This window comes from Pinus tabuliformis, chromosome 5_2 (genome assembly GCF_031772625.1).
Source record: "Pinus tabuliformis cultivar Carrire ecotype Pingquan chromosome 5_2, CPIR1, whole genome shotgun sequence".
Taxonomy (NCBI): domain Eukaryota; kingdom Viridiplantae; phylum Streptophyta; class Pinopsida; order Pinales; family Pinaceae; genus Pinus; species Pinus tabuliformis.
The window spans coordinates 389197026-389217688 of NC_142306.1; the positions used below are offsets into that span (position 1 = coordinate 389197026).

The window sequence follows — 20663 nt, forward strand, 5'->3', positions numbered from 1 at the left end:
CAATGGAAGATCTATATGATCTCCCCCTGTAGTAGTCAGCGCATCCCTAAAGGTTATTGAGTTGTGAAGAGTTGTGATGCCCCAGTTCCCTGCTAGTCCCGAAGTGGTGCCACCATGCTAACGCTACGCTACTCTATGTCATACTCCCCATCGTGCGCAATCAGTATCCTCCTCTCCTGGAACTCGATGGTGGAATAATGAAAGAGGCGAGACACATCTTGCCTGGGCATCTCCATGGCACCCAGGCCTACCCATCCAAATCTAACTCCGAACCTGTGCAGCAACAAAGAATGTCTACCTCCCCATATGATGAAACCCTCTGTGAACCCCCATGTGTCATCCCAAGAGCGAACTATATCACTCTCTGCCACAACTCCGCTCATCACGAGTGATCTATCGATCAACTGAATCCCTGCATCCCATAGCCAGACCTGCTGCGGCATAGCCCTGTCAACCGATGGAATCCCTCTGGCCCTCATCTCTAGTCCCTGCATGTGATCACTATATAGGCTCCATATATCGTGGGCTAATCTAATGCATACTAATCTGCCATGTGCCTGCCACTGTGTAGTACCGATGATCGCTGGAAGCCACGTGTGCCAAAGAGCTACCCCCTGAATGCAACCAAAAGATGGGTATCTGATACTCGTAATCAACTCAGGGTATGTGGATCCCTCCTGTCCCTGCCAACCATCTCCCCTGGGTCTGCCATCTGCCCTCTCGATAATGTGCCAATATAAGGTCTGGAGCTCGGACACATATTGGGAAACTACCTCAGTCGTAACCGCTATCCTCTGCTCATGCTTGGTCCCGACATGCCCTGAGAAAAGAGTGACACATGTCTCCCTCGGGACTAGATCCCTAGACGTAGGCTCGATGATGAACGATATGCCACCCCTGCAGATGATCACCTCATCCCCCAACTTGTGGTTGTCAACTAACGCACCAACCCAACGCCACTGCTGAAAAGTCTCCCCCCTAGTGTGCTGAGTCTCACCCAAATATCTCAAGTGAGCTCCTCGTCCCCTGTGGCTCATGCCCAAAGTGCAGAAAGTTGACAGCAAAATCAACTGCACTCGTGAGGGATGTAGAAGTGGGTCAGGCATGTGAGTCCCGCGGATACCATCAAGTATCGCTCATATATGTCCCCGTCGATCCTGGGTGGACTACGCCCAAAGGTATGCTCAGTGTTTCCGTCCAAGGGTCTCCCTAGAGGCAACACTCCACGACCTCATTGTGCAGCACTATACACCCCTTCATGCCACCGATCATCCCAGTACTCCTGGACATGCCACTGTACACCATGGCCTACCCCTGTACACCGTTGGATACACTTGGCTACGGCTATGCCATCCTGTACTGGCCTAGGTCCTACATGTGTCACTGTACCTGTCACTCCCCACATGTACTCAATGCGATGTGAGGCACTCCCACTCCACAGCGTAGTCCAACATACTATGACACACCACCCTGCATCTCCATGCTCCTCTGCAAGCCCCTGCTCCTCGCTCCATAGCCCCGCACACCCCTGGACACTATGGCCTAATGTTGCATCTGTATGCATCAAACTGCATCCCTCTACATAACATTGGACCCTATGACATAACTCTGTGTAGTCCTGTGTACCACTACCCACTGTCGTACCACCCTATAACATACAGTATCCTGCATGGGCCAAAATATCGACCTCTCTGCTAGTATGCCCTCCATGATGTGGGCTACATCCCCCCATCTGCTTTGAAAGACCTGAGCGGCCCAACTCCCCACATGCTAACAGAAATGACATTACTGCGCCTATCTAGAAAGAGAGCACTCTCTCCATACAGTACCCTATCTGATAGCCTGTCGATGCCACCTCCTCCTACCAGCTCCTTCCAGAGTAAGTTAGTCACCCTGTGACTCCACGCACCATCAATATGCCAAGACAACTCATGAAATCTATCTGCTCGCCTGTCAAACCATCCTGTCACTAGTGCTGACTGGGGCTCTGATGGAGATCTGAAAATGTGGGTGTGCTCAAGCGTCAAACCCATCTCGTAGCTACTACCATCACCTACCAACTCTATGATGTGATGGAAAATCCCACCTGGATCCCAAAAATAGTCTTGCCCTCGAGTCCCTCTGGTAATCCATGGCCTCTGCTAACATGTGGCCATGGATGTATCCAACCGCCTAACCTACTCCATCGAGTACCAGCTCAGTACCTCTCGCCATCCAATCCCAAAGGAGAGATCGAATGTGTAATCCTCTATGGAAGGAACAAGCCCTCCAAGCTGATGTGGTATCATGCTCAGCTCAGTCCTGCTAACCTATCCACCCCCTCGGGTACGTCTAGACAACTCGGCCTCCCTCAATCCAACGCATAAGGGTGGGTTGATAACGCTATAGACCCCGCTAGTGGGCCTCTAAAGTGAACTGTGCTGAAAACCCAACGCGTGACCTCTATGTTGCCCCTCATCAATGGCTAGCCCAAGGGATGGTTGCACATCCTCCTCCATCACGGGCACAACATGAGCCTTCGACTACTCCATAGATAACCCAATATGCACGATATGCTCACCAGTGAGTTGTAGGCGACTATCATCTGGCAACTCCATCATAGATCTGGAGGCCTCTATACCTATCAGCTCCTCAACAATAGTGGAGTTGTCTTCCAACACCTCACCAACCGGTGGTGCATTGTTATCACTTGAGAACTCGGTCACAACCCCGAATACATCATCAATGGGTGTATGCTCAACTATCTCTTTGCCAACCATGGCCCCTCCAACTACTCTTTCATCTTTTTTCTTAATACTTCTTATCATCCCTGCAAAATCCCATTAAATCTCCATTGGTTTGTGCATACCCCTTAGTTCAAAAAATTCCCAAAAAGAGAGGGATGCCTAAATGCCATGACCCAATGATTGGTATGCCCTCCAGTTTTCCCCCAATAACTCCAAATCAGTTGCAATCATGTATGGATTCCCAACTGAGGAATGAATCAACTTCCTCCCTACATCAATCAACATTTGTTGTATCCTCACCACCTCATTCCAGGTGACTGCCATGTTATTTGATTCTAATCTTTCCCACACGCCGAGCCAAGATTATGGCTTGGATACCACTGTAATGTTCCTAAACAGGAATGTAAGTGATATACAAAGCATGCAAACAATCCAGCAATCAGAAAAATGAAATATACATTAAGCACCCATGGAAACACTGGAAATAGAGAACTATTGAGCAATTTTATTACTTCTTTAGGAGCAAATACAATAGTAAAATAGAATGGTGCACTTGGGCCTGTCTCAATGGACAAGCATGACAAAACCCAAGTGAAAAAATGTTGAACCGGAGGCTGCTACCATTGTTGCACCAAACTGAACTGCCCTGCCCCATAAAACGGCTCTGTCTGCTGACTTTGAAGGGCTGGAATCACTGCTTCCCGTGCTCCGAAAATTATGAGATTTTAGCTCCCTGCTCCTTGGCCTAAACCCAGAAAAACCCACGAAGGAATTGGCCAAATGTTGACCTCGGAATTTTGGTCCTAATTTCCCTTAGCTCTCTAGCTGTTGGCTGAGTTGGGACCCCTGTTTGACCCCTTAGATCTGCCTAGAAAATTCTATAAATTTAGGTGTGATCCTTGCCCAAAACCCAGAAAACCCAGAAAGAGTTTCCCTTGGTTCCAACCTTCAAAAATTGACACTTCACAGCTTGGCCCTCCTCCAATTTCGAATTCTATTACTGTGACTGATCCTGTCAATCTCTACTCTCCCAACTCCAGCAATCCTCCTCAAATTGCACTCCAAGTGATCTCCTACTTCTCCTGGCTAGCTCCAGTTCTACAATTCCTTCCTCCAACTCCCACGTGAGCCTAGTGATGGCTCTCTACGCAAGCCCAGGTAACTCTAAATCGGATTGCTGGGATGCTAGCTTTGCTGGCTCCAAACTCGCAAGAAAGGCTGGCCCTTTGCTGCTCTCCCAATCCTCTAACTCTCCCGGAAAATGCTTGATCATTGATAGCTCCAAACTCCCCTTGCGTATTCTCCAACTAGCCAGAAATACGCACTCCCTGTTGTGGTTGAATGATAGTGTTGTAACACACTCCCAGAACTCCTGAAATACTTATGGAACTGCCTCTCTAGGGCGAGCACGGATGGTCCCCCGAAGTAGAGGTTGAATCTCCCGCTTGAGAGATTCGTGGCTAAACAGTCGGTTGACTCAACTAAACAGCAAAGCGAACAATCAAGTAATTTTGATTGCAAGGTGTAAGAATGAATCCAAAATGAGAGTTGCTCCCTCCTTATAACTCCTTCGGCCTCCCTAGCCTCATGTGGGCCCTTCCATCCACCTATTCGACTTTCCCTCCAAGCTATTCGAATGGGCCAATTCAAACTCCCATGTGGGTGGTCCCCACATTCCACTAGCAACCAAATAAAGTCGAATTGCCTCCTAAGTCCCTAAGTCGAAAATTATGGGCTCTCTTCCTTGGCCAAAATTGTGCAAAATTGTGTAGCAACACCCTGTTACAAATGTGTTTGAGAAGGGACATCACATCCAGGTACTCATGTTGCTAAAGTCTCCCATTCTCGAGTGTATTCATCCACATCTCCTTTTTGTCGCAATCTAGTGAGTGTTGAGAACTCTTCTTCTTGACACCTTGGAACCTTTTAAAGAACGCATCTTAAATTTCCTCCAACTGATAGCAAGTGTCGCCTTCTTCCACCACATATACCAATTATATGCTTTGCCTTCCATTTTCATGGAAGCATCCCTGATCTTTTTGTCATCATTGTCAATATTGTAAAGCTCAAAATATTCTTTTGCTTTATTGAGCCAAGCAATGTTGCATTTTTTGTTACCGTTGAATTTGGTTAGCTCAATTTTTGCTCTTCATTGATATGTCACTATTGGCGGAGCGAAGAACGGGAATTGATTTGAAAACGACATACTGGTGTATGGATTCCAGAGCAACCTATTTTCAAAATTCAAGTTACTATTTCCTCGATTAGGTGTGGAAGATGTCTTTGGGGACTCGAGTTTCTCATGTGCGTCTAATGATTTTGACGAATCTGAAGAATTGAGATGTTGAGTAGCCTCATTATTCTGGAGTATTTGATCGGGTGTAATCTTCAAGCTAGTACAAATACAACCCAACATCACCATAGCTTGATCCACCTTAACTGAAAGGTCTGCCTGATCCTTTTTAAATTCATTCTTGTTCTCCTCGAGCTGACTCTTTATTCCCTTTGTTGTGTTCTAGAGCTCCTCGATTTTATCGCCTTGTCCGGTCACCTTAGTCTCAAGGTCTACTAGTCTCTTATTGAAATCGGCCATCGACATTGATGAAGCCATTGAGCGGGTCTGAGGTGGAGTATATCTATCCAGCTTAACTCTTTTTCTTAACTATATAGTTTTTTTAATTGATATTTTTTTTGTTAATTATATACCATAAATATAATTATGATAACTATATAAAATATATATAAATTATATGTCATATATATAGTTATTATAACTATATAAAATATATATACAAGTCACGATATGACGGGTTACTTGGCGGCAGAAAAGACAGGTCGACGGTGAGTGTGACGTGGACGCTGGAACAACGGTCTTACAACATTAACGGCGATGGGGAGCGACGGTGGTCGAGGAATGCAACGTCAACAATGGAAGAAGTCGAGGGTGGAGGAACGGTGGAACATTTTGTCACGAACACAGCAAAATAACGAGCAAGTGGATTGACAAACAACGGCGGTCGGGCAAAACAGCGGAATGTTGGGGGAGTACGGCTCGTAGGCAGATAAATGGATTGGTGTAGTTCGAGCAGCAGTTGGACACAGCGCAGTGGTGGCTCTGATACCACATGGAATCGATAAACTCAACAATTATCAGCAAGTTATATATTTTATTAATTAATGAATGAATTGATGTTTTACAGACTAAGAGGCCCAGGATTAAATACAGCCCTACGTGCCTCTTGGTGAATGGGCATGATCTTTGATCATGCCCTATGCCCTAATTAAACTAATAGTTTACAGAATAATTAATTTTTATATAACATAAACATGGCATGAAGATAGCAGTGTGGCATGAAGGAAGGCCAGATATGCACTGATGGATCACTTTCTATTGATGACATGGCTGACTCATGGATGAAAGTGATGGATGGCTAGTGCCCTATGTAGAAGTCCCTAACATGAAGACTCCTAGATAACAAAAAGAAGTTCATGACATTGTGAAGAGAAGTTCTTCAAGCAGCTGGTTGTCCCATCATCTCCACCTGAGCAGCTGCTGTAGGCCCCTAATTAAGTGGAGCCTGGAAACAAGTTTCTTACTTGGAAGAAACTTGGAAATTCCTAATAAGCCAAGAGGGAGCTTAAGTACATTCCTTCCGTAGGAATAAGTACATTCCTTTATTGGAACAGATATGTCCTCCCTAGTTAAGAGGGAGAGATAGACACATCATTCTTGTCTTTACTTGGGAAGATAGAATGGAAGATTGGTTAAACATCTGGCATTCAATGATCTTTGAGGATGTATTAGGGCATCCAAGATAAGAGTAGTCGTTGAGGACCGATATTCTTTGACGACTAGGAATCCAAGATTAGAATAGTCCTAGTGGAACACACCCTGAGAACCCAAGTGGGGTATGTTCCGAGAAAGACAATGACGAGGGTGTCTATACATCATTGGTCTCGCTAGCATTGTGCTCAGATCTCATGGAGAGATAGAGTTGTTAGTCAAGGCCTTGTTATGTGATATAAATAGAGGGAGAGATAGAGGGAGGTGGGAGAGAAATGGAGAGAGAGGACTCAAGAGAGAGAAGGAGAGAGAGATGGAGTTGGAGGGGGAGAGAGATGGAAGGAAGAAGAAAGACATAGAGGGAGAAAGGTGGAAAGAGAGAGGGAGTGACAAGGGAGTGATGGAGAGAGAGTGGGAGAGAGGAGAGTGGGAGTGAATAGAGAGAGAAGGAGAGAAGGGGAATAGAGAGAGAGAGAAGGGGGGAGAGAGGCAAAGAGGAATAGGGAGCAGGATAGAGAAATATAGATATGGAGAGAGTGTGTGCATGTTTAGGGGTGAGATAGAGAAAAAGAATAAGAAAGAGACACATAGATACAAATATAGATATTATATGGCATTATATAACCAACCTAGATCTATCTTAACCCCAGATCTATCAATCGTCGAGAGGGATCAAATGTCTTGAGGTGCAAACCTTTCCTGAAGTTCTGCACTCAAAAAAGAGGTTTTCACCTCGAGAGATTGGATCTCTCTCGACGCTTGATAGATTCGAGGTTAAGATGGATCTGCTATGCTGCTAGCATTGCCACTGTTAACACTGCATCCGTACCGCAACTCAATTGCTGAGAGAAGCAACTGAAAAACATCCAAAATTAGTTGAACTTAACTGTGTTCAACATAATACAATGAATGTTGGAATCTGACTGTTGTTGATTCTGACCCTCTGAATCTTCTGCGCTGCTGCTAACTCCTGCATTGTGCCAACTACATTGTTGTCAACCTTGCTTTGCGCTGATCAGTTCCTAGTCCCAAGCTAATGCATCTATCCTCCAAACTCTCCACTACATCATTTGACACTAAGTCCATCTCACTACTGCTGAATCTTAGGCTCCCGTAGTAAGGAATTGATCCAAGAGGTGGACTCCTCAAGGATCTTGCCCACATGTAGTCCTCCCGACTATAGCTCAATATCGCCCCATCTCCCTCCTGGAGATGCATGAGCACTCATGGCATACTCATCCTCATTAATCTTCGCTGAAGCAGCCTTAGGATCATGTTTCTCATCCCTGTCCTTTTTCTTCGAAGGACACTGGGATGCATAGTGGCCCAACTCGCCACAACTGAAACATTTCACCTTTGAAATGTCCTTTTGCTTCAGCTTTTGTTGTCCCTTCGATGCTAGAGTTGTGTTCTCCTCCTCCTCCTTCGTCTCTAAGCCACTCCCATTGCTGCCACTGAGGTTGACCTTCACTAGGTCCCTCCTTAACTCCTCTTGTTGAAGAGTCGCCCACATCTCCTCCCATGAAGGTAGTTTCTCTCTGCCCAATACGCTTTGGACAAAAACTTGCCATACATCTAAGACTCCATTTAGGGCTATCCTCACCATCGCGGTTGGCTGAAGAGTGGACTCCACTGCAGCATGTTGGTCTTGAGTGTCCTGAAGACGTTGAAGATAGAGGCTAACCCCTTCTCCTTTCTACATCAAAGTTCGTTGCAACTTCTGCTCCAAATACATCTTCCACTATTCGGAAGAGCCTTCATACAGAGAAGACAAGGCTTCCCACATCTCTTGAGTTGTATCTTTGCCCTGCAAGTGTGAGACCACATGATCTTGAACTCCATCGAGAATGAGCCTCTTTGCCTTCCCCTGCTCGGCCTTGTACTTCTTTTTTTTATCGTTGTCAGCAAGAACAGCGACAACACTATTGACGTAGGCCTTGAGATCATATTCCTCAAGAACAGCTAAGATTTTGGTCTTCCATATGACATAGTTGGAAGCTCCTTCCAACCTGTCCTAATCTCTAAAGCCCATGCGATGCCATTTCACCCAACTGTCGAACTGACTCCTCTAGTCACTGCTTAGCATTGCTCAGCTACTCAGCAAGTGAGAGTCAAACTTTCTGGCGGAAATTTCTCTGAGGAGAAAATTCCCCTTCTACGTGTCTTCATTTTTTTCCAGCAGATTTCTGCCCCGATAGAAACTGCGCCCTTCAAGCATTGCGCTAAGGCTCTACGTCACTCCCTCTGCCTCTGCAAACTCACGATCTGGAAATCGTACCTCTCTGTCATCTCACTCAGAGAGAGATTTCCTCGAATCTGCTTCCCGACAAGGACTACGCAATCCCTTCAAGGGGATTCGAATTGCTGCCAAGTGCAGCTTTCGGCCTCAATGCTCAGCACTGGATCTGCTCTTCCTATTTCAAAATCCATGCCTCTAATACCATGTGAAAATTCCTAGACTCGAAGGAACCCTTGCTGCAGCAAATATGAATCTACTTCACCTACTTGTTTTAAATTACATTAACCAAGTTATTCTTTTGAATACTGAAGCAAATTACTTCTGCAACCTACACTAATTAAAAATTTGATCTCATGAACCGAAAAACAGAGCAAAGAACAAGATACATAGGACACACTTATTTTTTGACACAATAGTCCCCGGAAAAACCCAATGCGGGAAAACCGGTGCAACAGCTCTGAGGGTTTATTATTATGCAGGAGAAATATCTGAATACAAATCTACGATGTTCATCTAGCAATCCTTTACAAAGAAAATACTGGCAGAAAATCTGAGTGAGTTTTACCCTAAGTTACCGGAAACTCCTGAAGAATTTGCCAGAAATGCGGATCCCCGTTTCCGATAGAGAAACAGATACGATTCTTGTCTGAAACGTTGTAAAAACGTTTTTGTGCCGTTTCAAAAAATCGGAAACTTTATATTTGGAATTGGATACGTTTCCAAGGGATTTAAATTTTTTTGGATCCATTTCTGGATTAATCCGGAAACAGATCCACGAAAATTGTGATCAGAATGCACCGTTAAAATGTTAAAAAGCGTGAAAATTTGTATAGCCATAAATAAATAATAAAAATGAAGAAATCAGATTTGCAAATAAACTCACTATAAACAGAGTCTCATAAAGTCTCTTCTAAATCTTTAGAAACAACGACATTCCATATATTTATCAAGGATTCTACTAAGAAAAAGATAGATGTTCAAAAATGCAAATAAAAGGGTTTGATGAATGTCTTCATAAAGAGATTTATTTGAGCGATTAATTTTCATTTTGGTTAAGGTTTTGTTAATTGTCATTGGTTTTGCTCTTGATTTCATAAATCCCACCAAGATAACAAATCTTCTCTGACCAATCTTGTGCTTGCATATAGTCAAGAGACCAAGCTGACATTGAGAAGATTGAAATGCTCAAATAGGTCTTGATGGAATATCCCGATGATCCCATGGGCCTTTCAATTGTCATGCAAGGAAGATAGATATCATCTGCCATGCATGACACGTTCTTTGAAGGAGTTGGACCCGAAAGCACAAAGGCTGTAGCATTTTTTATTACATTATTAATGATGATGATAATATGTTGAATGATATAATAATCACTAATGATGATGACAATGTTTATGTTGAATTGATGATGATGATTTGTTTATGTTGAATTCATGACGATGATTATGCATTTTTAGATATAGATTCTAGATTCTAAAAGATGAATGGTAATATGAAATATATATATGCATGTCGTTTCTTTGTCGTATCGTATCCTGATATTTTGAAAATTTGTCGTATCTGTTTCAAACCCCATATTCGTATCTGTTCCTGTGACTAGAGGAGTTAGTTCGACAGTTGGGTGAAATGGCATCGCATGGGCTCAGAGATCAAGACAGATTGGAAGGAGCTTCCAACTACGTCATATGGAAGACCAGAATCTTAGCTGTTCTGAAGGAATATGATCTCGAGGCCTACGTCAATAGTGTTGTAGCTGTTCCTGCTGACAACGATCAAAAAACAAAGTACAAGGCTGAGCAGAGGAAGGAAAAGAGGCTCATTCTCAATGGAGTTTGAGATCATGTGGTCTCACACTTGCAGGGCAAGGATACAACCTAAGAGATGTGGGAAGCCTTGTCTTCTTTATATGAAGGCTCTTCTGAACAGTGGAAGATGTATTTGGAGCAGAAGTTGCAGCGAACTTTGACGCAAAAAGGAGAAGGGGTGAACCTCTATCTTCAACATCTTCAGGACACTCGAGACCAACATGCTGCAATGGGGTCCACTCCTTAGCCAACCTTGATGGTGAGGATAGCCCTGAATGGAGTCTCGGATGTATGGCAAGTTTTTGTCCAATGCATATTGGGCAGAAAGAAACTACCTTCATGGGAGGAAATGTGGTCGACTCTTCAACAAGAGTTAAGAAGGGACCTAGTGAAGGTCAACCTCAGTGGTAATAGTGGGAGTGGCTCAAAGACGAAGGAGGAGGAGGAGAACGCAACTCTAGCATCGAAGGGACAGTAGAAGCTAAAGCGAAAGAAGGATATTTCGAAAGTGAAATGTTTCAGTTGTGGCGAGTTGGGCCACTATGCATCCCAGTGTCCTTTGAAGAAAAAGGAAAAGGATGAGAAACATGATCCTAAGGCTGCTTCACCAAAGATTGACGAGGATGAGTATGCCATGAGTGCTCATGCATCTCCAGGAGGGAGATGGGGCGATATTGAGTTGTAGGCGTGAGGACTACATGTGGGCAGGATCCTTGAGGAGTCCACCTCTTGGATCAATTCCTTGCTACGGGGGCCTAATATTCAACAGTCGCGAGATGGAATTAGTGTCAAATGATGCAATGGAGAGTTTGGAGGACAGATGCAGTAGCTTGGGACTAGAAACTGATCAGCACAAAGCAAGGTTGGCAGCAGTGCAGTTGGCACAATGTAGGAGTTAGTAGTAGCGCAAAAGATTCAGAGGTTCAGAATCAGCAGCAGTCAGATTCCAACATTCATTTTATTATGTTGAACACAGTTAAGTTCAGCTAATTTTGGATGTTTTTCAGTTGCTTCTCTCAGCAACTGAGTTGCAATACGGATGCAGTGTTAACAGTGGCAGTGCTAGCAGCATAGCACATGCAGCATTTGAGAGGGAGTTGTAGTACAGATGCAACAGTGGCCAAGGCAATGTCATGGGTAACAGTACAGTAGCAGCAGCAACACAGTGTTGGTGGCAGCAGCAGTGCAGAAAGGAGGTGCTTCAGAAACAAAGCAACGTGCAGGTGGACATTGTTGCTAGAGCACTTTCCTCGCTAAGAGGGAGTGTTAGTATGTGGTAGCATCAGAAGAGCTCTAGCCTTGAAAATTGGTGGAGAGGCTAAGGCACACGAGTTCTAAAGAATCCAGAAACCGTTTGGTGAAATTCCACATAGATTGTATTTTATTAAAATAATTGATATTTTTAATGGGGTTCCTAAGTCTAAACTTAGGCAAATTAAAATATTAATGGGTATTAATCAAAATATGGGTGAGAATGATCTAGAAGGCGGATCAAGTCATGTTTTAATCTTAGTCGTTGATTAGAGACTTAATCTCGATCGTTGAAAACTCGACAAGAAAAGTATTAAATGGAGGCTTGGGGTTCATTTCGAAACACACACCGATAGAACAAATTGATCTAGAGTTTGAAATTTCTGGGGCTTGGACGCTGACAAATTCGAACTAAGTGATCATTCTGCATCAAAGGGGCAGGGATAATCCAGGAACTGTCGGAACCGCTGGGAACTGTCGGAATAGCTGGGAGAGCTGATGTAGAGGCAACGCAGTAGTCAGGAGAGTTGACGCAGAAAAGTTGCATGTCATGTAGAATCCAGAACTATCGGAACAATCGAAACTGCCGGGAACTACCGAACTACCGGGAACAGCCGAAACTGTCGGGAACTACCGAGAACTACTGTAACAATCGGGATAGCTGACGCAGAGAGCAGAGGAGTTGAAGTAGGGTTGACACAGAGCCTAAGAGGCTGACACAGAGCCTGAAAGGCTAACGCATGGCCAGCCCAGAAATAGTCAGGGTTAACCAGTGTTGTACCGGATCAGCTGGAATTATGTCAGGTGAAGTGAGGTAAAACTCACTCAGATTTTCCGCCGGTATTTTCTCTGTAAAGGATTGCTAGATGAGAATCCTAGATTTGTATTCAGATATTTCTCCTACATAATAATACACCCTCATAGTTGTTGCACCGTTTTCCCGCATTGGGTTTTCCCGGGGACTATTATGTCCAAAAATAAGTGTCCTATCTATCTTGTTCTTTGCTCTATTTTCTATTTCATGAGATCAAATATTTAATTAGTGTAGACTGCAGAAGTAATTTGCTTCAGTATTTAGAAGAATAACTTGGTTAATGTATGTTAAAAATCAAGTAGGTGAAGTAGATTCAGATTTGCTGCAGTAGGGGTTCCTTCGAGTCTAGGAATTTTCACAAACTACAATTTCCATCCCTTGAGGGATTGATTGACTCCTCCATCACTTTAGACTCCAAAGAGGACATCCAATCTCACTTGATAACCCTTCAGGGCACCATAGCTAAGACGTTGACATTGGGATGTATCTAGCATTGATAATGACATTTTCCCCTCCCTCTAGAGCCTAAAATGATGCTCACTCAAACCAAGACGTTGTCTTGAAAGAAGATGTACCCCAAAGACCATGAGACCCCCCCAGGTTAGCATTGTGCCTTCTTGATGGGTGTTTCTTTGTTCCTAAACTAGTTTGATGATGACGACAACTTGAGATCCCTCTAGAAGGGTTGGTACACCTTTCTAGATGATGACACCATGCCCTGGCTTCGTGACATCACCCTCATGAGGCCTACAGTGATTATGCGGGCTTGATTGATGACAACATGATGATGAGGAGGGTTTTGCTTGATGATGCACACTTGTTAATGAAGAGATAGCTTTGAGTGAGGAGCACTCCTTGACCCATCCTAACCTTTTTAATAGAGATCTTCACCATTGGAGGATGATGTCGCCTTTGGAGGATCCCTTTGCTCAAATGTGTGGGCTAAAAAAAGGCTTTTTATTAAGCTTCCTCATTGAGATAACTATCTTTTGGGTCAACTTGTGAACTACTTAACTTGTTAATCACTTGAAATATTATTTTCAGAGACTTTAGTCTATTTTTTCCCTAAATCAATTTGGTTGCCCTCATATAAGTAAAGGGAAGACGATCTAGGAGGATCATTGTCACACACTCATTTTTCTCACTAGAGAAGAGTGCACACCAGTTCTTTTGTCTCTTGGATGCAATGGAGCACTAAGGTAGCGAATTGTCTTAGGGAAGTATATTTTTGCTTGTAGGGATATTTTATTGGATCGATAAAGTCTATGGTGAATTGTGTTATTTTATTGTGAGTATATTCTTCCATTTTGCAAATGTTGTAGATTAGGGTCTCTATGGAGTTTTCATGAAATGTTGAATATTTTATAGCTTTAATATCCCCCTTACAAGGTTTGTCACCAAGTATCCATCAAGGAAAGTTAGAATAGCATTCGTCAATCTTAAATCTCGAATTGATTGAAAGTTGATAGGGTTAAATTGAGAGGTTTGTCTCTCTCTTGCCCCCAATCAAGGTCTTCCACCTTTGGTCTTAATTTTTTGACTCCATATACCCAATATTGATAAAGGCACTTGTCTTTGTGTGCCAATCTTTCAAAATTAAACTGCATAAAATACCTTAAACACCATAAACTAGGGTTAGGTTATGGCAAGATCAACATTAAATCGCATCAAACACCTTAAACACCATAGTCCTAGGGTTAGGCTTTGCATTTTTCAAATTCAAAAAAGAAAATTGTCATTTTATGCATTTTCAGCCACCTTTCTAGGGTTGAAGTCTAGGGTTTAGTAATTGTTTATTGCATTTTCAACCATTTAAAAATTGTTGCAATCTTTTCCTTTGTTTACTCATTAAATAGTCTTTGATTATTTATTATTTATCATTAATTGTGGGTTGTTTTGCTATTGTTTTTATAAATTTTGCATGTTATGAATTGTCCTCATTATAAACCCTAATTTATAACAACAAACATTAAATTTAAGGTAGCATTTGTTTGCAATCTATTTCAACATCTCTAGGACTTATCTTATCCCTCTAGACTTAGCCATAGATTTTGTGAACTCACTGCCTCATATCACCTAGACCCTTACCTAATTGAATATTATTCTAGGGCATCTATTTAGCATAATCCTTGGAGGTTATTATTACTGATCCAATTGGCAAAGTTGATAAGGTCTTGGAAAACCTATTGGATAGGCACATAGAGGGCAGGGACCTATTGTCACCTCAACCCAAGCCCCCACTCTTTAGACCCAACAATCTCTTTCAAATTATCGATCATTTCTTCATTTGCTTGATCTCCATATTTATATCAGTTATTCTCATATGCTTCTTCTCGACCTTTGTCCTGACGATGAGTCTTGATTTAGACTCAAAACATGGACAATAAAAATGTCTATTGTGGAGCAATTTCCAACAACACAAATTCAATCTCTCAAATGATCAAGGGAGGAGTCCCAATTGAAATCCCAATCAACTCCAAGTAAGACCAGTGAGGTGAAGGTGCTAACTTCTAGGACTATCTAGCTCAATGTTACACAATCCTCCCCCCTCTTTGGCTTAGACCCTACCTCTTTGGCTCTCCAATGGTGGTGTCAGCCTTCAATCTCTGAGCCCTCACAAATGGCAGCATTCAATCTCCCTTGCAAGCTCCCACAATCTCCTTTCAATCTCCCTCAAGCTCCACAAGCTTGAACCCTTTCAATCTCTCTCTCACACATGAAATGATGTTATATGGGAGGGGAAGAGGCCTTTTATTCGTTTTAGCCCCTCCCCTTTCCCTCCAAAAAAAACCCTCTCTTTGGCCACGCGTAGGCTTCTTGGGCATGGGAACGATTGTTTTAAGCGGGAACAATTGCTCTCATATCGTTCCCTGTCATTAAAAATCACTCCCAAAGCAATGGGGAGAAATCGCTCCCGGAAAACTAGGGAGCGAAAAAAAAATACGAGTGCGGTCCCTATGCGCGTTCGATTGAAGCGCACTTTGGAAGCGGGTGCGGGGGGGTTCTCCCCCGCAAGCCTGCACCTAAGGCCCTCCAATCCTATACAAGACTAAGGAACCTGAGATGAACTTCAAAGGACCAGTGATGCTCTGACCAAACAACAAGATACAAACTCAAGAACATGATACAAGCCTAGGATACCTAATATAGGGCTTCACATGGTTGTTACAACTTACAACACTTTTGACTTATGACATTGGGCTTACAATGGTGGTGATAAATGTTGCAACAGTTTTTGTATGTATTCCTGCTAACATGAGGGGCAACAAGTACTTAACCTGAGAATTCTTGGGTTACTTACTCTCTGAGATCTATTAGTGAAGCTGCCCTTGTGGGGATAACATTCATTAACTAAATAGAAGGGGAATAGCTACTAAGGTGATAGTGGTGGTTGATCCCATTGTCACCCTTAACCTAGAATGCCTAGTGAGGCTTTGCACTAAGGTGCTAGATTTTGAGGTAATAGTCCATTTTAACTTTCCATTGTATTAATAATAACAACATGAAGAAAATATAGACAAAACAACTTTGACAACTAACTAAGTATCAATTAAATCTGCACAACAAGGATATTCTTTTCCGGATTTCCATCCCTTATATTCATAGATGAAAGAAATTCCAAATCAGTTTCCTAAAGAAAGCTTACTTGAAAAGAATTGAGCTCCATACCTCACCATCTGGGGAAAAGATCAATGCTGAAATTCCTCCAGTGGTACTCATGGCTATGTCTCCTGAAAGCAAACTTGCAAGGCCTGGAGGTCCACTTGCATCAAGAATCTTCAGTTTTGTGACACTATAATGAACCAAGGGGAGTCAATGTTTTGATGGACGTGGAACTTATAATGATGCAAAAGAAACAAGAGTTATTTGAAATGTAGAGCAACTAACATAAGGAATAAAAGATATGATATTCCTCCCTTGTTCTTTATTTTCTGTATATCTGTAATTAGCGAGAAATAATCAACTGACAACAACCCTTTCACATGAATAAACATGTAATTCATATGAAATTCACCTTTGTAGGTCATAGACTTGAATAGAAAGGTTACGAATATCTCCAACTGCATCACCAACAGCTAACCTCGTATAATTCTGGTTTAAAGCAACCATTGGAAAAGCACGCACCATCTCCCTTAATAATGCCATAGAACTTTGTAGACAAAACTTACGCAGTACTGAATTTCCAGTATCTATAGTCTGTAAGATATAATTGATCACCTGCACTGTACAGGATAAGTATTAACACAAATCAATTAGGATTTTACAACACCAACCAAACTGGGACCATGTCAAATGTTCAAAGGCAAATAAAGGCTCATGTAAGTGTTCAACAAAACAAAACAAAAATATTCTAACAAACTGGACCCTTTTTTATAATGACATAGAGAACAGCTACAACAGAGCTCTAGATGTATTAAGCTGCAATGACATAACAAAAAGGTCTAGAAAAAGAACTGCTCCAAGAGGACGAATATTTAAGCTTCAGTGATTTGTCTACACAACTTGACCAAGTTACACAGAATTGGCCATGTTTGAACTGTTATTGTCTGATTCAGAGCGACGTGGTCCATTGACTTCATTTGAGACTGAGCATGTCAAACACACTAAGTTCCTGCTGAAGGTTTGTGTATATATATATATATATATATACAACTTTAATGACAACACATGAAAAACTTACTGAAACCTCTTTAGGTCATTTTATACTCACCTCTTGCATTTGGAGACTGGTGACTAAACTCTACATGCTGTTGGAGACTTGTGCATGCAATTTGGCATGAATTCAAAGCAGAATCAACTTATGTTTGCTGTCAAACCATTGATGGGTCTACCTGAAGCTGAATACAAGCCATTTTCTTGCAGATTGATGAGCCCATTCAAAGAATTTTGTCTCAAATTAGATTGGAGCTGAAAGTAAGCAAAGATAACTTGAAGTTGAGACTCTTATTTTTTATTGTAGAAGATAAGATAAGATAATTATATTTATGTCCAACTAATGACCACAAAGTAGGTCAAAGGGACTGTTGAGTACAATGATGTCCATACAATGTGGGAGAACCAAATGGTCTCCTATAAAAAATACAATGCATAAAAGGTACAATGCAAGAACATAAAAGATACAATGTATGGAATGCCCTGGCAGAGAAGATTCAGGGGCTAGTTTGTGGATCAAACCCATCTCTCCTAACATCCGAGGCTAACTAAAGAACACTAAAAAAAATTCCACAAAGTTTGTTGGCCCGATGAAGGGCTAGTGGGAGGTGCAGATTGTCCACTAAATCATTGTCTGGGGGAGTTCACGCACTGCTGAGGTTTGGAGGTCCCACAGATCCTCACTAGTCTAGAGTCTGGATATGAAACAGTATCAATCGTTCTCTTTGTGCCCCTGTCTAAAGGTAGTACCCTGAAAAATGTCGTGATCCTCTGTGTGGGGTCTGGTTTGATGGGAGGTTGAAGAATATGCACTCGAAACCTAAGAGCCTCCTGCATATATAGGGCCAAACATCTCTGATCGGGATACCTGAAAAAGTCTGTGAGGGTCTGAGAGTCTCTGAACAAGCAATGGAACCTTCCTCTGATCTCGTAGTAGATAGGGCATCCAAAAATAAAGTGCACCTTAGTCTCTACTTCCTGTAAATGACATCCCTGGCAGATTCTGTCTGGTCTATCAATCTGGTGGTCCGTCTCTACCCGAAGTCTATGAGAACCTACTCTGAATTGGCCTAGAGGAATGTGAAGAGCATGCATCCAATGGTGAAACGTATACTAGGGTCGAATAATGAGCTCGTCTCTCAACTCCAAGAAGTGCTCAGCATAGAAGGCCATCTTTGGGCGCAACCCTCCTAGAGGATTGACCCAGGTGACCTGGACGAACTGCCTGTAGATGTCCTCCCTGATGATCTTGTTCAACTCCTGTCTAGTAGGTAGAAGATGACCAAGAGCATCCAAGGAATATCGAAAAGGAGGGAGATGATCCAACTGAATGCCCATTGACTCTACGAGATCTGAAACTCCTATAAACCAACATCTAGCCTGGCCCGAGGGAGTAGAATGGGAAATAGTCTTAGAAGAGCAATATGCCAAGTAAGGGTAACAGTCCCTACTCTTTATTGAGTCTGCAAATCCCCGGACACGATGCAAGAATGAGACCAAACTGAAGATTGTCTCAAGCCGAAAGGGCTGAGCTCCAAACTCTGCATGGATGATGTGTTGAGGTATTGTATGTTTGCATCTAATGATGCGGCAAGAAGAATCTGGACTCTCTCAACTGAAGCCTAATTTGACTCAAGTAAAGATGGTCCCCAAATCTCTGATCCATATAGAATAGTGGGACAGATCAAGGTGTCCATGAGGCTCATCTTGGACGAGATGTCTTGGAAGTGATGTCGAAAGCATTGTCTCTCGAGAAGGGCTAAGGATCCATATCCTTTGTTGATCTGAGGTTGAAGCGTCGGTCGCAAACTAAAGCGAGGACTTGAGAATTGCACCCCCAAGGATGTATACGTGTTGGTGATCTCAACCTCCTCCCCTCTAAATAGGAAGTGAAGGTTTGAAATTTTCTTCACCCCATTGAATATCATAACCTTGTTTTACCTAGGTTGATCGTCAACTGTCAAAGATCGCAAAACAGAGCTAAGGCATCCAACTACCTTTGTAATCCTTCTAGAGATGAGGAGAGGAGGACCACGTCGTCAGCAAAGAGTAGAATAGATATCAGGACCTGGTGAAGAAGGCAACCGTCAGTGTCCTAGATATGCTTGTGTAGAAAAGCATCCAACTCATCAATACAGATCCCAAATAGGGTAGGGGGCAATGGACAACCCTGTTTAACCCCAATAGTGCTTCAGATGAAATCAGACATCCCATGAGGCATGCGAAGACGACCAAGGACGGACTCATATAGGCACGTAATAGTTGTCAATAGGGTTGTTGAGATGCCAATATCTCTGAGTCTCTAGAGTAAGGCTTCCCTCGGAACAGAGTCAAAAGCTTTTAGAAAATCTACGAAACAATAGTAGACCTTCGAAGAGCGATGTCGTGCCTCCTCAATCACAACGCAGAGGGTGAAGATGTGGTCAGTGGTCTTTCATTTTCATCCTTTTACTTAACTTTTCAACATTACCATGAAATGACTCTGAATGTTTGAGAGTGGTCATGACCTCATTGGATTTCATATGGAGAAAGTAGAATTTTAGATCTTACTCAAAATTCAGCAGACTTATCAATTTTTCAAGATTTCAAGATTGGGGGGACTGCAATGTTTCCAATGGATTTTTTCATGTACTACAGTATGAAACTTGTATTTAATCAAAAGCACCAAGCCCTCTATGTACCATGATGTTAGTGACATTGGTTGTCAAGCTCCTCTATCATGACCCTACAAAAAATGTACCCATCACTTAAACAAAATATTGACTTGACAAGCTACATTTTTCTATCTTATGTTAATGCTTAGAGGGTGATATTAATGAGAAAGATCCCAAGATAGGCAATGATTTTGATGATATGTAGGTATTTGTTGTAGCATGATTTTTTTGGATGCTAGAAGCCATCTAGAGACTATTTTTTGGGTATTTTTGGTTCAGAGATGGATTGCACTCAATGTTATTTTGGTTATGTGCACCCTTACATGCTATATAAATGAGAACTTGTAATTTGTGGACATGTGGTTGACGAAGATTATAACTACTAGATGAATGATGTTATATGGTTTAATCCATGGTTTTTATCATTAATTCATCATTCTACATGCTTTTGTTGACATATATGCATCAAAATATATAAAAATATATATTAGATAAAATTCACTCCCAAATCGCTCTCAACCCAGGAGCTTTTGAAAATGTCGCACCCCGCTCTCGCTCCCAAGCAGCCATGAGCCCATCACTGCCATATAGCATTGTCATACATTATTACCAATAATCACTGCTATAAAGCTACTACCATTTATCACTCTCATAAGCATAGGTATGACTGTCACATGTCATTGTCATGCATCATAGGTCACTATCATATAGATCATTGTCACTGTCATACATCATTA

At 42.4% G+C, this 20663-nt stretch overlaps 1 protein-coding gene across 4 annotated transcripts in view; it reads right to left on the reverse strand.

The window, feature by feature from the left end:
• The window catches only part of LOC149159150 (Transducin/WD40 repeat-like superfamily protein), a 146856-nt gene that overhangs the window by 39663 nt on the left and 86530 nt on the right, over positions 1 to 20663 (reverse strand). For 2 of the 4 annotated variants that reach the window (XR_016261743.1, XM_089436411.1), the window contains exons 6-7: positions 16635 to 16837; positions 16289 to 16412 (exon numbers count right to left, since the gene is read on the reverse strand). Coding sequence is in view for 3 of the 4 variants with exons in the window: in XM_089436411.1 (XP_089292537.1) it covers positions 16289 to 16412; positions 16635 to 16837 (327 nt within the window). In the remaining variant the exon portion in view is untranslated. Of the gene's footprint in view, positions 1 to 16265; positions 16413 to 16634; positions 16843 to 20663 lie in introns of those variants that run through there. The other 2 variants (XM_089436412.1, XM_089436413.1) reach the window with 2 other exon arrangements.